Source organism: Athene noctua, chromosome Z (genome assembly GCF_965140245.1).
Source record: "Athene noctua chromosome Z, bAthNoc1.hap1.1, whole genome shotgun sequence".
Lineage (NCBI taxonomy): Eukaryota > Metazoa > Chordata > Aves > Strigiformes > Strigidae > Athene > Athene noctua.
In genome coordinates, this window is record NC_134077.1 from 1910266 (window position 1) to 1928249 (window position 17984).

At 41.6% G+C, this 17984-nt stretch overlaps 1 protein-coding gene across 2 annotated transcripts in view; it reads right to left on the reverse strand.

Annotated features, from left to right (window-relative positions):
- Positions 1–17984, reverse strand: part of DCC (DCC netrin 1 receptor) — a 612108-nt gene that overhangs the window by 80498 nt on the left and 513626 nt on the right. For both annotated transcript variants that reach the window (XM_074932358.1, XM_074932359.1), the window contains exons 13-15: positions 17232–17373; positions 13958–14068; positions 8653–8847 (exon numbers count right to left, since the gene is read on the reverse strand). In XM_074932358.1, the coding sequence (XP_074788459.1) occupies positions 8653–8847; positions 13958–14068; positions 17232–17373 (448 nt within the window). The remainder of the gene's footprint in view (positions 1–8652; positions 8848–13957; positions 14069–17231; positions 17374–17984) is intronic.

Here is a 17984-nt window from a genome sequence, read left to right on the forward strand (position 1 = left end):
TTTTCCAACCCAGATGGTTCTGGGATCCTGTGGATGAGAAACTAGGACCAAAAAAAATTTAGTCAGGCAGCAACATCAGGGGTTTTGCCTTACTCTGTTGCCATGTGAGCTCCAGAAGCATCCTTCAGCAACCGGACCTCCTTCTCTTCTCACAGTCTACATCCTCGGCAAGAACATCTCTCAGCGAATCACTTCGAGAAGTCAACTCAGACCTACCCTGAAGCCACGGCGCCTTTGGGTGGTGGGACCCTGCCGTGAAGTGGTGAAGGTCACGGCATCAAAACATGGTGCTGCAGCTGGGTGACAGCGACGTGCCTCGCTATTCTGGGGGTGCCCGTATATTTTTAGGTACTCAGGCTGATTCTGGAAACATTTAATTTCTAAAACACTAGGGAAAGGGTTTAACGGAGCAAAGAGAATTTATAATGAGAAACTGTTAAGTGCTTTTATTTTAATGTAGTTCAGGAGATGCAAATTCATATTTATAGTTGGTTTTAAGATGTCATCTCATCATATATTAGGCCTGCTTGCTGATTTCTCTTGTGAGCTATGTCCTGTGTGCATTAATACAGACCGTGCAGGGTTGTGGTTTGGTTTTGTTTTGTTTTGTTTTTTTTTTTTTTTTAACAAAGACTGTAATTTAAACATGCTTAGAAATAGGTCTTGTCTCCTGTGGAGATGTGAACCTTTACAACTCCCGTGGTGCATTGCAAGCTCAGTGCACTCCGTGTCGGTAGGGATGCGAAACAACAACAACAAAAAAATCCCTACGTGCATCACATATATTTGTTACAAATGCAGCCAAACTCAGGGAAAGTAATGTAGTGTAGCAGAAAATGAAGTGTAAGACATACGGACAAATTAATAAAAAATGAAGAGCCGTGACTCGAGATGCTTCCTGACATCAGAGGAAACATCGTTAATGTAGCGGGAGGGTTAACTTGGGGAAGGGGAAGGATTCTTCAGGCCCTCGTGCACAAAAAATAACCACAAAAGTTGCACCATGAGGAGAGGTTGTGTTTGCCTCTGAAAAAAAAAAAAAAAAAAAAAAAATCTTTCATCCAAGGGAACGTGCATTTGTAAGGTTGGTTAATTTAGCTGGTTTGATCTCCTTGGTGTCCGTGATTGAGAGATCAGTGACACCCCAGAAGGCAAAGCATAGTGTTTTATCCATCCCTTTTCCCTGAAAACTAAGCTTTGTAACAAAGCTTCCTTTTTATTTTATTTTTTTTCCTTTGAGTTGATGAATGTATATAAATAAATAAATAAAATTATTCTTGGCTCTCTGTATTATTTATATTATAATTTGGGATTAAGAGTTATTCTTAGGCATTCTGTTCTTCACTAACAAAGAAGGGAAACATTCAGCTTTTCTGTTCCATCTGTTGTCAATAAATCCTAAACATTTTGTCAAGGAAACCTGTTTAGCTATTTATTTTTTTTTTTTCTACAGCTGGAGAACTGAGGTGTAAACAAACAAAAATACTTTCCAGAAAGTCAACCAGAGTGAAGCGTATGAGTGGATTCTTCCGTGTAGGTATACAGGCAGGCTAAAATTCACTTTAACACGAGGACACTCTGCAAATCCACACAAGATCTGTATTTGGAGGGGGTGTGTGTGTGTGTTATACAAGATCTGTTCGTGATGTAAATAATGTGTGGATCACAAAATGACCCTTCGTTTGAGAGCGATTTCTCCCTACTCCGTAAGAAAGCAAAGTCAGGGAGAAATGAAAGAAAAATTGGGGCACAAAGTCATTGCAGAAATGGCAGCCTTCTTTAAATGACAGTTTTCAAAGGCAAGAAAGAAAATAAACGGTCCCTGGAGTCTCGAAGTGCCTTTACTTGTTAGTGTCGTGCTTTAATGTGATCTATGAGGGAAACAGTGAGATGCATAAAATTTAACATATTTTTGTTTGATTTTCACGGCTCCGTTTTGTATTAAAAATGCAAAGGGAAGAAAACAACCCAAAACTACATTAAAAAGCTTTTTGTTCCCTTTCATGTCTTTGTTACAATTCACAACTGTCATCTGCAAAGATTAGAGAAAATGAAGAACCATCTTTCTCTCCTGATCCGCAGTTAAGATGAAGGTGAATGTGACGGAACCCTTTGTGTTCCTCCCGGTATGTTTGTTAAAATAGAAATTCCGATCTAAAAAGCTTTATCTTCGTTTCTTGTCACTTGTAATGGTCGATTTGTTTCCCAATTTTATTCCTCGAATAACGCAGGGATCTGTAAAAGTTGAACTTCTGGGCCACCCAAAAAGCTGGTGCATCTCCTGAATGGTCACACTTGCATCAAGGCAGGCAAAGATGAGACAACCCCAGCTGCCAATCTCTCACCGTGTCGTGTAGAACCTCCCACACGGGTCCATATAGACCAGGGGAGACCACGCAGCCCCCTCCAGCACTAGAAACCACCTTGCCCGTGTGAGTTGTTACCTCGTTCTTATTATTCATGTGGTAGCTCTAATTCTCCAAGCTACTAATTAAGCGGAAATGCCTCCCATCCATTAGATTTTTCTCTTCGGAGCTGAAAATTTTCAGGTGCGTGTAGCTTCAGGCTTTATGGGAGGAGAGGGAGTAACTTTGAAAAGTCTTTGCTAGGGTTTGCTGCATATTACGCACTTTGCTTTCATTGCTGGGCCAGCATGATCAAAGGGTGAAGTGAAAAAGAGACATGAAAATAATATTTCAAGATGCGCGCTCCAGCTTCCCAATCAAACTCTTTCAAGAGGCTGCATACGCATCCGTGCACACTCGGGGAGATGAATGCAGCTTTTTCTTAGGTCGCATAAAGGCAACTGGGCTTCAAAACTCTTGCTAAAATTACGTCTTGTTTTTCTCACATACGTAAGGGGAGAGGAGGAAGGGATGTGCTCTGAAGAAAAAAGTCCACGTTTCTGTAAGACTCGGGAATTTGGTTCAGCTTTCCCATCATATTTAGCTTTTGAATGCTTTGAATATCTGTATAATCATTTTTTTCTACACATTTTCGCATGGAAGGACTTAGAGCATCCTACATCTGAAAGTACTGATGCCAAAGGAATTACCTTTTCTGACCAGCTTAAAACTGAGTCTCAGCTTTTCCCATCCGCACGGAACGATGCAAACAGCCTGTCACCACCTGCAGAATGACTCTGTTGTTGCTCTTCAAAATGCTTTTTTAATGCAGTTTTGCCGTTGGGATGGCACTAACATAGAGCAAAGGCAGAGGCCACCCCCATCAGCGTTGGGTGACGGTCATTCTCTCAGTCTCCTCACGCCCAGCCTACCACCCTTCTCGTGTCAGCCTCCTTATTCCAGTAACTTATTAAAATATCACGGAATGAGTTATCAAAATATCCCACAATGGCATAACAATGTTGTTAACGTACTGGAATACGCTCTGATAAAGTTACCGTGTTCCACTTGGCCAAGTCATGAATGAAAACCACAGCTTTATCATTTACTGGAAGTTTTACACCAATTATTACAGCTGGTGTGGTGGTTCAGATATTTGTGTGTGTGTGTGTGTGTGTACGTTTGCACAACTGGTAAATGGAAATCTCCTTGGCATGCTTCTTCCCTTTGCAACATTTATTTCATGAGTAAGCTTTAATACAAAGCTCCACAGACATGAGCCCAGCCAGTTCATTACGATGCTTAACGCCTTCTGAGTTGGATCAGTTCAGAAATCGTTACTTCCTAGGTGTAAAAGATCAGAATTAGCATCTGTGAATTTTCCAATATTGTTAAAACCACCGTTTATCAGCCAATAACCTTGGCATTTATAAGCACAAGCACAGAATTTCAAATTTATTTTTTTTTTTTTAAAAAAAAAAAGGAAATGAAGTGGCTCACTACAAGTGGGTCTCCTTGTTAGAATTATTAATTTGAGAGTCAGTCAAGCACTGATTTCTCTGTCACAGAAAAGGTTGAATGAGAGCAGGGGATGCTTGCTCCTGAAATTTATGAGACCGACATCAAGTCTCTTTCATACACTGCGGAGAGAAAATACAACAAATCCTTCACTGACAAAACTTAAGTCCCTGGATATTCTGATATTCTCTGTACCTGTGGAGAGCGTCTCCAAGGCAATATGACCACTCAGTCATGAGAAAATCACTCTATTTAATTCAGTCTAGAGTACAAGTGTTACCTCTAGATAGTTGTATTCAAGATGATCATCACACAGAATAAAGTTCTCAATCACTATTATGAAAGACTGAGCACTTTTCTTCGTGGTTTTGAAGTGATTTATTCAGTAGCTGAAGTATACTACTCAGACAAATGCTGTAACAGCTCGCGTACGGGCTGATTCAGGCACTAAAAAAAGTTTTGCTTGAAGGAAGGAAATTAATTAAGTCCCTGAAAAGTGATGCAAAGCTGCCAGATGACTTGTGCAAATTGGTGTTGCACGATCAGGGGGGAAGGAATTAAAAAGCAGGCCACTTGGCCAATGTGTAGCTCTCCATCCTTCCCTATGGCTGATCTACTGAAGGAGATCGCCCATCGTTTGCAAGCCTCGGAGTTTCAAGCAGTTTTAAAAGTTGTTTTTTTGGTTTTTTGGTTTGTTTGTTTTTTTTTTTTTTTAAAAAAAAAAGGATTACAAAGGTGAAGTGTTTAATCGGATTTCTAAAGAGACTTGGATACCCGATTCTGCTCCAAAGCCAACAAGTACTAAACAGAAAGTATTTTTAGTCGATCATTAGCAGCAGATCGAAGGTGCAAAGATCTTTGGAATTTCCCCATCAGCTCTAAACCACCGAATCCTGATGAGTAACTGCACCCTGTGGCTAAGTGACCGTTACAAACACCCACCGTGCTCAACAGGGAGGAAAGGTCAGGTGATGGAGCTTTTGAATGGCCTGAACGACCCCTTGCTGTTGTCTTTCCCTCCTTGATGGACTAGAGAAGTAACAAGGGCTGATGGGACTCAAGCTCAGGTGACTCAAACAGCTGAAGTTGGGTAAAATAAAGAGTCTAGAGAGCAGGGTAGAGAGTTTATCATGAGTTCAGCCTTATCACAAAGGTTTCACCACCAAACACTGACCACAAGCGAAGCTACCATCTTCTTTACAACCTGGCCACAGAGAAGATAAGAGGTCCCGAGCTCAAAGATCAAAGCGACATGTTTTGTTTCTGACTCTGCCTCAACTTCAGTTCATGAGAGCAGGAAGTCATTTAGGATTAGATTTTGGAACGATAGCATTTTGCCCAAAAATATTACAAAAGACAATGAAACACTGGATGTCCGGCCATTTATACCAATGGTACCCAACCATCTGTATTCACAGGGCCTGCGTGCAGGTGGCCAACGATGACCCGTGGCTGCACAAGGAACAAAATCTCCACAAATATCAGCAGGAGGACCAGCAGCCTTACATATCCACCAAGCAGGAACGACCACGGCAACCCTATCGCACATCTACGGCAGGAACGGCCAGGCAAAGGGGGATCACGACGGCAGGAATTTCCAGGGTAACTGAGGCTGGGAAGGGAATAAAGCCAACGAACCAGCCTGGGGGCTGTTAGGTCCAACTTTCAATACCTACGTGCATCCCTCTTCTCCAGCTCTCAACTGTAAGGTCTTTGGAAAGACGTCCAGGAGGTGCTTTTGTGCCGGTCTGAAGACGGAGAGAAGAAAATCGCTCCCAGGGAGAAGATCAGGCACACGCGTGGTGTCAGGGTGTTTTGCATCCCCGTTGAACCTGGCACGGCACTAGTTTTACGAGTTTTTCATCATCATTTCTCTCAGGACTACAGCACAAGCTTGTCGAGGTAAAATAATTCCGCACGTGGACCTGGATTATTGGGTTTGGGCATGAGTGTGCGAAAACAGCCCCTGTACAGGAGAGTCAGGCAGGATTTCTGAAAGGCAGCTGATGTCAAACAAATCTGATTGCTCTCTAATGAAAGTATTTGCCGCTCCAGAATCTAAATCATACACAGGTTTGCAGCGTGTTTTAAAATAGCCCACAAAGGCACAATGAAAAGTAGAACTGCAGTGAACCTCGGGAAGCTGCAAAAACCCCAATTTTTCAGCTAGGTACATCACAGAAGGGATTGAGGCGAAGTGGGGTGACCTCTCCACAGGCTCTGTCTAACGAGACAAAGGAGAGCTGGAGAGCCAAGAGGAAGCAATCGCTGCAAGCCACGAGGATCAAAAGGGATGAGGTCTTTGGAGGCGAGAGAAAAACCTCACTGAAGTTCATCATTTATTTAGGTATCAGGCTTTATTGTTGCTTTTCCATCTTACGCTTAAGATCACGCATACCCCTCGTGCACAGGTGTCATAGGAAATTTTACAACAGGTAGGATGAGCCCACATCATATCTATTTTTTTTTCCCCCTTATTCCTGCCAGCAGCACATTCGGATTCATAACCTTATTGAAAACAGTGTTTTTATTAGGAGAAGAATTCTGTCTCATCATTTTGCGTAATTTTCTTGTAATGGTTTCTAATAAAGTGGGTGAATAATGTAGGAAGTATTGGCAACTGTTCTAATTTTTTAAAAGCTTTCTCTGGGCCCTTGGTCACATCCCTCTGGGGTTCATCTTCTGTGGATGTTTAAATGATGGAATTTAATAAGTGCAATTATTCATGGAAATTGATTTTCGAAGTTGTACATGGGAATGTTCAGAGAAGTCGAATTTAAAATGTGCACGTCAGGATTTCTGACCAAAGTGTTTGTATCCTTATCCAGTTAGAGACCGAATGTAGGCGGCTTATCTGGACGATGACAATTAAGTTACACTGCTCACTTTTTGAATATTTGCCATCAAAGCAAAAAAATGTGCAATTAGAAAGATACTTCCCCTTTGAATCATGAAGAACTTTCGGGAAGAACTCTCGGTCTGTTGGAGAATGTGCAGAAAAAAAAAAAAAGAAAAAAAAAAAAAGAAAAGCGCCAACCCTGATTTCTGGGACCGAATTATTTGTAATTAAATATTTGATGTGATCAAAACAGTTTCTTGGAATTTTCTAGATGGCAGAGTGCTGCTTCTGTAGTTAAAGTGTATTAGTGAAACATCCTCCCTGACTTGCTGGACTTCACATTCTGCCTGTTGGCAGAGCCGAGAAGATAGGAGGACACAGAATCCACAGCAACAGTTCTAATAGCTGAAGGGCACCATCAACTTTCCACAACTACCAAGAGTAGTTACCCTGTGAGAAGGCTTTTGTAGCTGCAAGTTGTTCCTGGTGGTTTTTTCCACCCGATGGTAGTGGCTATCAGAGGTTTTATGAGCAAATATATCCAACTGGTCATCGAATACAGGAAGGAAAACAAACACTAAAGCTTCACCGAACCCAGGTTATTTCTCCAGTTGTTAATTAAGACACTTTTAGTGAGAGCTGACCATTTGGAACTCTCTAAAGTTGAGCTGTGTAGGCATCTTCTCCTCAGCTCTTAAAGCCAAAGCACAAAGGCTGAGATAATCCCTGTCTATATAATTTGATTTTCTACTACTGGGTTAACAGTGGCGAAAGACTCAACTGAAAACTCGTTAAAGATACGAAACAACTTAAAATAGGCTTGGGAGAAATTGAATCCCTTCTGGAATTAAACAAAACAAAACCAAACAAAACCACGACTTTGCGTTTAGTCCCGACCATTCGTTATTAGACGCAAACTTTCACCAGTAATAGCTTTTATCTTTAGCTTCCACAAAATTTCTTCCATAGGCCAGGCAGATATCTTTCCATTTTACATAATAACTTTGCATTTGTACAAAATATTATCATCAAATTTTCTGCAGAACCCACCGAATATTTGGGAGCGGTTAGGCTTTTTGCAAATACCTCCATCGTAACGTGCACACCTGGACAGAGAGAAGCTGTTTGATAAAGCAGCAGTAGAAACAATTTAGTCCAGGTTTCCCCAAGGAAACGGCAAAAAAGCTGGACAATGTGGTTTCGTAGTGCTGTAAAATACCAATTCGGAAGAAAAATATCCCCAGATATCAAGAGTTTTGGTTGGTCTGATAGAATTGAGATAACTAGTCTCGCTGTGCACCCCTAATGCACCAAGTTAATGAATCCCCCTGTAATATCTGATCATTCCCAGACTGCCAAGCAGAACTTACCAATTTTTTTACTTGGAATAAAAGTGCTAAAGAAGAAATGATGAGGAAACCATTAAACTTTTTGACTGCCTTTAAACTTTGAACTGTTTTCCCAGTGCTAGGAGAACGGTCCGTCACCACTGGAAGGATCCAGGTCTCTGCATACCACGCTGAGAATTTAGATGAACTGTCACAGAGGCTGTGCCATGAATAATGAATCTCCACCACTCTCTCGGCACCATTTTGACAGACACAAAATTGGAGTCTTGCGCTTGCCATTAAATTCAAACATGGGAGGCCAGCCCAGGGAATAAGATCTTTAGGTCCAGTTTTCTGCACAAGTGGGAGTCAGCATTAGGAGCGGATGATTTAATAAGACCTACTGAATAAAATGAGCGTTTTGAGCAAAGAAATTGGACTTATTTGAGAGTGTCCAGAGGTTTGAAGCTAAGACCAAACAAAATGGACTGCAGAAACAGCTTAAGCAAGCAGCACGTACGAACAAAGCACCGGCGAAAGCCTAAAAATAAACCTGCAAAAATAGCATAACCTCAGAGGAACGTCTTTTTGTGAAATGAAATGAATGAAAACAATTACTTACCCAAATTTTCAATGGAGTAATAACGCTGTTTACTGTCCACTCGCACGGTCTCAGCATAGGGACTGCCCACGCCGTAGCCAATGATGTACCCGCGGACGACAATGTTTGGGTTCAGTGGAGGAGTCCAACTCATGACAATACTTGTTGTCAAGGGCCTGACATGAAGAGAGCTTGGCTGGTCAGGAACCTGAGATTCTGGGATTCAAAAAAGGGAAAAAAAAAAAGAAAGATAAAAGTATAAATTAATGTTCTACTTGAGTTTAGATTAAAAATAAATGCACAAAAAAAAAAACCCCACCCAAAAAACAACCAACCAGGTGCCCCCCGAGTTACATGCAGAGCTTACATGCAATTTCATTTCTGAGCTACATCCTTCCCTTCCAAACGCACCGATATGCCTCCTCCTGTTTTCAAATCAAATATCTCCTAATGCTTTCCACCTTTAGCATAAGGCTACAGGAGAGATTTCAAATGATGCAGGAAAATGAAAGATGACCCGCAAAGGAATTTCCAGGAGGACAAATTTTCTCTTCCCTGGTCTATTTGCAAGTTCAGCAGGATCCTGACAGTTGATTGAATGAGTTGTCCTGCACTCACAGATTATTTAACAAACAGGTTCCCTTTATTAGTGATATACTTGTACATCCTGGCAATAATCTGTCTCATTCCCATGAAAACAAGACGTGAATTTCCCTTTTGGACATACGGCTCTTGCTTGAAATAACACACCAACATTTCAAAAATGAAATCATAGAATGAGAGATTCTCAGTACAGGAATTCCCAGGTAAAATTCATTACTTTAAGTAGCAATTAATCACTTGGTGTCTATTTGCCTTCTACAAGCCACATTTTACTGTCAAGATTAGAGGAGTAAATGCCTTTTGTTTGAGTTTACCCGGTAACTACCATATCACAAGTCTCTTCAGAGGAGCTGCACAGTAGCTTGTCTTTTTGAGAGCAGAAAGAGACAAGTTACTATTTTCCCCCAATAAAAAGGCTTGCAATATAATAGACGAAAGTTTGTACAGACCGCAACAAGGACAAGGTAGGAAAAAACCCAAATAATAATCTAAAATGATGTAAACTCCAACAAAAGACACTTCACAGTTGTGAAGCATTCCCACTGTAAACCTTGGAAAAAGTGATAAAAAGCAGAATTAACTCTTTTCAGTAAGCAGCACGACACGCGGCCTCGGTATTTTACGGCCTTTCCGATGAATTCTTAGGAACACATCAGAGCATTCTGACAACCCGTTGCACCTTTGGGGAAGTCTGATTAATTAGTACGTTACCGGTCTGAACCACCCAGCAACTTTAGAAGTCCTTTGCATTCGACTCCTTAAAATTGCAAAGCACGGAGTCTCGTTTAAAGGTTGAAGAAAATTCACTGAAAAGCCGCTACTCACAAAAAGAAGAAAGAGATTGCACCAGTGGGGCCACCGGAAGTCAGGTTTAACTTGCCGTTTACCCCCAACTCCCCTCCCAAACTCGGTTTTAATGCAGAAGCAAAAGTTACTTGAGCTGTTCCTCAACAGCGCTGTTTGAAAAACAAACGACAGAAGCATTTCTCGCAAGCCCCGGCGATAAAATAACAATTTAATGCCTTGAAACGAGAAGCTGGATAACGGAGCAAAACTGCAATTCCTCCAACTTCCTTAAGTAGCAATTCTCAGGCAGCGAAGGAGATGGGAGCAGTCACACAACCGATTTGCCTTCAAATGATAATTTTTTACATCTGCCACAACACAGGGATTTCAATTGCGCTACGGATAACCTCTAGGCAGCCGTTTAGGTTAAAACTACTTTATTCAAACATTTCATATTCTTGATTTCAAACCATTCAAATACACGACTCGGGAATTTCAGAGCTAAATCGTGACTTTTTCTTTCAAAAAGCCAAAGAGTTTAACTTCTTGTACCCTTCTTGCGAATTAAGTCTCTAAAATGAAGCTGGGGCGCACGATATTTTTGAACTATTGTTTGAACATTAAAGTTGCATAAACAGAGAGTTGGTTTTTTTTAAAATTTTCCCCTTTTTTTTTTTTTTTTTTTTTGGCTTCAGCTTTCTGTAGAAATCAATTTTAATTACATTTTGATCAGCTTTACTTTCAAACCTTTCCTGGAAAAACAAAAAAACCAAACATTTTTCTGATTCTGAAACAGCTCCAAATTGTATAACTTGTGCCACGTAGTTCACAACCCAAAGTACAAAGTTAAAGGTCAGAATCAACTCTTTTTTTCCCCTCAAACAAAATATTTTTTTGCTTTTCTTTCCCACAAAAGCACATTTCCCACAGTAAGGACTTTTGCCAAACACAACACAGAGGCAAACATCGAAATCCATCAATTCTTCAGGCAACTGGACCATCCAGCCTTTGCATGGATCTGCTGATTCTCAGCATCCCAGCACTCAGATATCCAGGAGTAAAATTCTTATTGACACAAATATCTCGTATTTCTGCTGCTTTTTTTTTTTTTTTTTTTTTTTTTTTGGTCCGGCCATTTCCTTGCATGTGTTCTAGATCAACACATTTACTTTTCTATCTCCTGGGCTTGAACATGATCTTCAACCTTGAGGTCTTGAGTTCTCCATTCTCCTACGTGAAGTGCCAACTGAGTTCTTCATCCTTAACCCCAAATGAACCAAATTTTTAAATCTTGCTTGTGACTGCACCAAGAGTTTATCGCTTTCCTCCAGGGTCAGGAAATTTTGGGATGGTTGTAAAGCAGACACACGCTTCCAAGACAGCATCTGGCACGCAGGAGGAGAGTTCCTCAGGAGATGTCGCCATGAAATCAGATTTCTAGGCGCTGCATTTCTTACTCTCTTCCCTTATAGACACAATTAGGCTCCCAGGAAATGGAAGCTGAAGTTCTGTGTCACTGCCTGGTGTGACATCTCCTCCTGGGATGTCACATCTGCTCACACGTGCCTCCAAATCCTTCACTGGGTTTCTACGTGACGGTTTGAGTCCCCACGTCTTCCATCCAGGAACCACTGCACTTAGCTCTACTTAAAGGTCCCTAATTCCACTGTCAAGCTTGAAAAATGCTTTACATTTCGGTCACTTTAGCAATTTTCTGAGATGTTCAAGGATGTACGGTTTACAAAGTCAGGGTATTTTTTATTCATCCTATTTTGTTCACATATTTCCCCAATCACTTTTCAGTATAAATTACAATATGATAGCAGTCTAGCTTGTCATGCTCTTAAAGCACTAATTTAGAGCTGAAGCTAAACTATATTGCTCTCTAATATGTATAACAGCTTCCATCTGTTCAACGCAGTAATCAGAAACCAAGCATCCTAAACTCATTTTCCTGGAGGATACCTTTGCTAAGTTGATCAGAGATTCTCTTGCATCTTTGCTCAAGCTATTTAAAACAGACCCTTTGGGGAAAACACTGCTTTCCATTTTTTTTTTATTTTAGTTATTATTTTTTTTTCTTCTTCTTTTTAAAGCACAAAATTTGAGGTTGAAAATAAATATTTAAAACCTTCCCAGCTGTCAGTAAAAGCATGCGAGCTTTCTAGGGAACCTTGAAGAAGCAGCTATGTTTGGATTTCTAATCGCTTAAAAAAAAAAAAAAAAAAAAAAGTCACTAATGAAAATGAATTTCCAGTGGGAGTCGATGCCGTTCTCTGGGATAATGTTTGTCTTCGTGTTGCTGATGCCAACCAGGCTTCCAGTGAAAGCAAGAGGAACTGAATTAGCCAAGGGAGAAGAGAGGGAACTGCAGTTACCAGCCTTGCTCCAGCCCACCCTATGGTTAGTCAACACTCGCAGGACTTCGCATAACTACAGTAATAAGATTTCTCCCCAGGTTTTCTCAGACAAATTCTATCTCGCGGGCCACAGAGCGCATTCCCCGCATCAGGCTGCTGCAGCTTCGCGAGGAGAACTCATCACTACAGCAAATGCAAATGCATGGAAATACCTTACACGAACAAAACGGCTTGGCTTGAATTTATTTGCACGAGCCCACCTCCATCGCACAGCTCCTGCAACGACTCGATTAATGCCTTCGCTTGCGTATGTGGGCACAAAAACTTCAAAGGAACGTCGTGGGTACTAAATACAAATCAAACCGAATGTGCTCAAACGTCTTCCTTTTTTTTTTTTTTTTTTTTTGCATACTGTGGCGTGTTCAGAATTTATTTTTCCCCCTCGCCAGTGAGAAGCCAGCTGCTCACACCTTAACCACATCACCTCCAGCTGAAGCGTAACTACAAAGATCTCACGTGGCGTGGCCCGTTGGTATGGTTATACCCCGTCTAGAAGCATCACCTTTTCTTTAAAACCCTGAAGAGAAACCCCAGGTTCCTTCTTTTTGCGTGTCGCACAAGATGGTCACTCCTGGTCCACAGGAAAATTGATTTTTAGACATAGGAAAAGGCAGAAATTCTTCAATTTGCAAGGGTTGAATTTTTGAGCGCCTAAGGAAATGTGGCCAGTCGAAAGAAAGGCAACATCAAGTACAACGGCGCATTTAATCTGATTATTTATGTCTTCTTTCATCCAGTTTGCTTTTGATCCTTTTTAGGTGACTTATTTTGTTTTAGCAATTTTCATCAGTTTCCTTGTATTTCCTATTCATCTCCTTTCTGCCGCGTATTTGCTTCTTACGGATTGTCTGTAGTTTTGCTGCGGCTTCCATCTGTCAGATTCTTTGTTCCATTTGATTTGCACTCCGTTTAATTTTTTTTGAGGTAGACTTTTTCATTCCTCTACTACTTCAAATATTCCAGTCATTTTATCTAACCCTTTCATTTCAGTGTTTTTCTTCCCTTTTGTGTCAGCATCTGCACTGATTTATATAGCCCACAGTTTTCAGGTATCTTCATCCCATCATCTTTCACTAATTATTCAGCTCCCTTGCCAACCTGCATTTCTAATATTTCCAAATAAAGGCAGGGAAACAGGATTTAACCTATATGAATATTTGCTTAGTGAATTCTTAGGATTGTTGGCATCATTTTCATCATTTCTTTGGATTGATTACGTTTATCATTTATGAAGTGACAGATTCACTTCGCCTTATTATCACAAATGGTCCCGATGCCCAGGAGCTAAATTTTGGCACAGAATTATTTTAACAATGAGTTCTGACTCCTTAGTCCTGGTGGTAACACAGAAACACAACCCAAAGCATGTGGGAACCAGGAATATATGAAAACATCTGTTGGTGGGTGCTTAGACCCTGGGTGTCTCACCCTAACCTCGGCCTGGGTGACAACTGCCGTGACATCCCTCAGCTAGAAGCCTTTAGGAGACAACAGCTTTTAAAAAAAGATGCATTTACCATCGAGATCGTTCTCGGGTGTTTCTGCTGTGTACCAGTCCGAGGGGGGCCCTGTCCCGTTCACCGTCATGGCAGCCACCTGGAAACTGTATTGGCTTCCCTTCTCAAGTCCTGTTTAGAAAAAAAAAACAACAACAACAAACCACAAATAAAAATCATATAGAAGGATGAATCGTACAGAAGGATGAAGAAAACAAATTAATGACAATCCCAGAGTTTGTAGTAGACTTTGTGTAAAATGAAATCTCTAGTAATAGCCTGTTGGATTTGCCATATGTAAGGAAATAGACAGAAATGCAAATATATAAAAATATATATGCAAATATATAGCAAGGGATTCCCCCCGCACACTGCGGCCCCACGAAGCTTCTCAGAATCCCAGAATCCCAGAATCCTTCAGGTTGGAGAAGCCCCTCAGGATCATCGAGTCCAACCCTCAGCCCGACTCTACAGAGTTTTCCCCTACCCCACATCCCCCACAGCTCATCCCAACGGCCCTGAAACCCCCCCAGGGATGGGGACTCCCCCCTCCCTGGGCAGCCTGTTCCACTCTCGGACCACTCTTGCTGGGAAACATTTTCTCCTCCTGCCCAGCCTGACCCTCCCCTGGGGCAGTTTCCAGCTGTTCCCTCTTGTCCTGTCCCTGATCCCCTGGGAGCAGAGCCCAGCCCCAGCCTCTCCGCAATGTCCTGTCAGGAGCTGCAGAGAGGGATGAGGGCTCCCCTCAGCCTCCTCCTCCTCACACTGAACGCTCCCAGCTCCTGCCCTGCCTCCTCACAGCATTGATTCTCCAGCCCTTCCCCAGCCTCGCTGCCCTCCTCTGCCCTCGCTCCAGCCCCTCCAGATCTCTCTGGGATTGAGGTGCCCAGACCTGGACACAACGCTCCAGGTGTGGCCTCACCAGTGCAGAGCACAGGGGGACTGTCACCTCCCTGTCCCTGCGGGTCACACCAGTGCTGATACGAGCCAGGATGTCTCGCTGCCCAGTTTGCAGGAGCGATGCCCGGGCAGGGCTGTAGCACAAAGGCACTGGGGGGATGTCGTCATTCATGTGGGAAAAGAGATTTTTGATCAAAAGAAAAGGCTTCAAAAAACGATTGAGGGCTGCACCGGCCCAGGATTAGTTTGGGTCACAATTTCCATAGGTTGTGCTTGTACATAGAAAATTAATGGAAGTGCAATTAGTCGAAAAATGAAGAATTGTTTTACATAACTGAGCCATTCATTGCACACTTAACAAAACCAACCCACTGCTTTTAACATGCAGGGAACTGCAGGAACACTCTACTAATGCATAAAATTTCCAGGCTAGGAACTGGATTAGCAGCTGAAGAGCGTTTTGCTTTCTGGTGCTCCTGATTAACTTCAGAGCACACAGTTCAGGCAAAAACCGTAAAGTCTTACCAATATTATGAAATAAGCACGAATTCGGAAATAAGACATTTTCCTCTGTGGCTAAAGCCATCAGAAAACAATTACTGCCGCGTTTTGGAATGTGCCACAAGACTTCTAAGTCCCCGAGGTGGGGATACAGGTTTATCTTTTTGCTCAGTCTATACTGACCACAAAGTGCAGGGGGCGGGGGGAAAAATGTTTCATTTAATTGCAAACATTCTCTGGAGAACAAGGCTCATAATTAAAAAGAGCAGTTAACATTTAGCTGACATGGAAGCCTACTCTAAAATTGATAGTGGCTATTTAAAAACCTGCACTGTAACTCTGAACTCCTTTGCTATTGCAGATGTTCTTATTATCCCATAAAGCACCTGCCTACAAAATAGGATTGCGGCAAAGATGCGAAGTGCCGGGGCGTTAATATTTAAAAATGTCCATTTAGAAGAGCCACGTCGCTTGGTCTCCAGCAATCACAATATATGCATGCAGAAAGTAATGAGACCTGGATGTTTTTTTCTTAATTGCTTTCTAAAACACGTATTCCCAAGCTTTGTGAAACAAAGCGCTTCACTTTCGGGCTGTACGGAAGCACCAGGACTCCCGCAGCTCTTCAAGCCTGGAATAATTCATGTGAAAGAAAAGACTTTCCTCAAGACGTGGGGGATGTACAGCCATAGAGATTCATCTGCTCTGCTCCCAGGTGGCTTTCACTTCCCACAGCTTTTCTCCCTCGCCGAGGGTGTGATCCGCAGGGATGGGATCGGGAGGGATGATGGGAGCAGAGCTCTGGAGGTCCGTGCCTTCACTCCGAGACTTAACGGCATCGCTACGTTTTCTTCTCTAAGCCATCAGAGCAGCAGCAACTCAAACATCTGAGCGGTTTGCATCGTTATTTCTACTTTGTCTGCCAGCAAATAGATCCTTTCCAACTCGCTCAACAGGCTTAACATGCTCTCTCCCTCCAGAAAGAAGTTGTGGTGCAGGTGTTATGTTGCCTTCACGAGGGGTTCCGTGAGGAATTTGGTCAAGAGCAAGGTTAGATGACCAAGTTGAGATTTCATTATTTAAGGTCTTCCTCATAAAAACGTTCTACTTTCGATTTATTTTGGAAACAAAATACTGCTTTCCCCTTCCAACCCAGAAAATGATACGGTTTATTCTGATATACGCAATTCAGAATCACTTCTGATTCTCATAGTTTACATTTTACACGTGAAAGTAAACGTAATGCGGGTCTTCTGAGGTGAAATCATGGCTACACTGGATCCAGGGGCAAAACTTTGACAAAAGTTTAATTTTTGCCCTTGACGCTTTGCTGCTTTCTCGGTTATGTCTTCAGCATCACACAAGAACCCCTGTGAAATTCATTTTCACCCCCTCGAATTCGCTGTTACCCTTACGATACTCATCTGGCTACTTTCTCTCATTGCAATTATAGTTTTGCTATGATCTACTGTTGCGCTTTTTATTCTGTGAGGAGATATTTTCCATCGAAATTCTTGGCAAAGAAACCGGGGAAATCGATACTTTTGCACCCATGAGAAAAATATGAGATGTTGACTGAATGCTCTAAAAGAAAAAATAATAAAAAAACCCCAAAACAAAACAAAAAAAAAAAACCAGCGGAGGCTTAAGATACTGGACACAAGCAATGCAGCTTCAAATTCATTAATGATAAAATCCAGGAGACAAACATATGATAAAAGCATTAAGGAAAAAATTGGTTTAGAAAAAGCACCATAAAGACTGTCTTTGTACGACACAATAAATGCTACCTGCCAGCAAAGAAATCAATGTTCCCTTGAAGTGAAAGTATATTTTATTCCCAAAGCATTTAATTCATCAAAACCTTGCAAGGCTGTACCATGTGAACACTGACCTGTGAACAAGTACCAGAGGTTGTTTGGCTCCAGTGTTTCAATCTCACCCCTGCGGGTAGTCTTTCTATGTCGGATTTTATAGCCCGTAATAAATCCATTTTGAGTACCTGGTGGTGGAGGCAACCAGCTAACTTTGATGCTCTGTAAAAGAAGAGATATTATTGCTGATTATTTATTTATTTATTTATTTATTTATTTATTTATTTATTTATCCCCCCGGCAAGGAAATGACAAAAATAAAGCACATAAAATAAATTTATAAAAAAAGGAAAAAGAAAAAAGCTGTGGATTTTTTTTTTTTTTTCCTAGTAACAACATACATTCTACCAAGTTAATCATTTTGAGAAGAAAACCAAATCAAATCTAAAAAGTTTCACGCTGGCATAAAGAAAACCGTACGTTCTCTCGCTACATAGACAATGCATTTACACAGCAAATTTTCTCCGTTTTCAGGATTTTTTCATTTCAACAGGCCACTAGAATACCTAAGATAGCACAAATGGCACCTCTGGGGTTGAGTAGACACTACCACTCAGTTTTGCTTTGCAACCCGAAGTGCCAAAGTTGCCTTTTTTTGACGGTAGGATACAAGTATCAACCTGAGCAGTTCTAACCATTTTCTTTTTTTTTTCCATTTTAATTCCACAGACCTTCACGGAGATGTTACTGCAGCCTTGCTGTACCGATGTAAAGAAAGTGAAACGTCTCGAGAATAAAGTTATGGCCGATCCGAACAAGTAAGAGAATTTTTG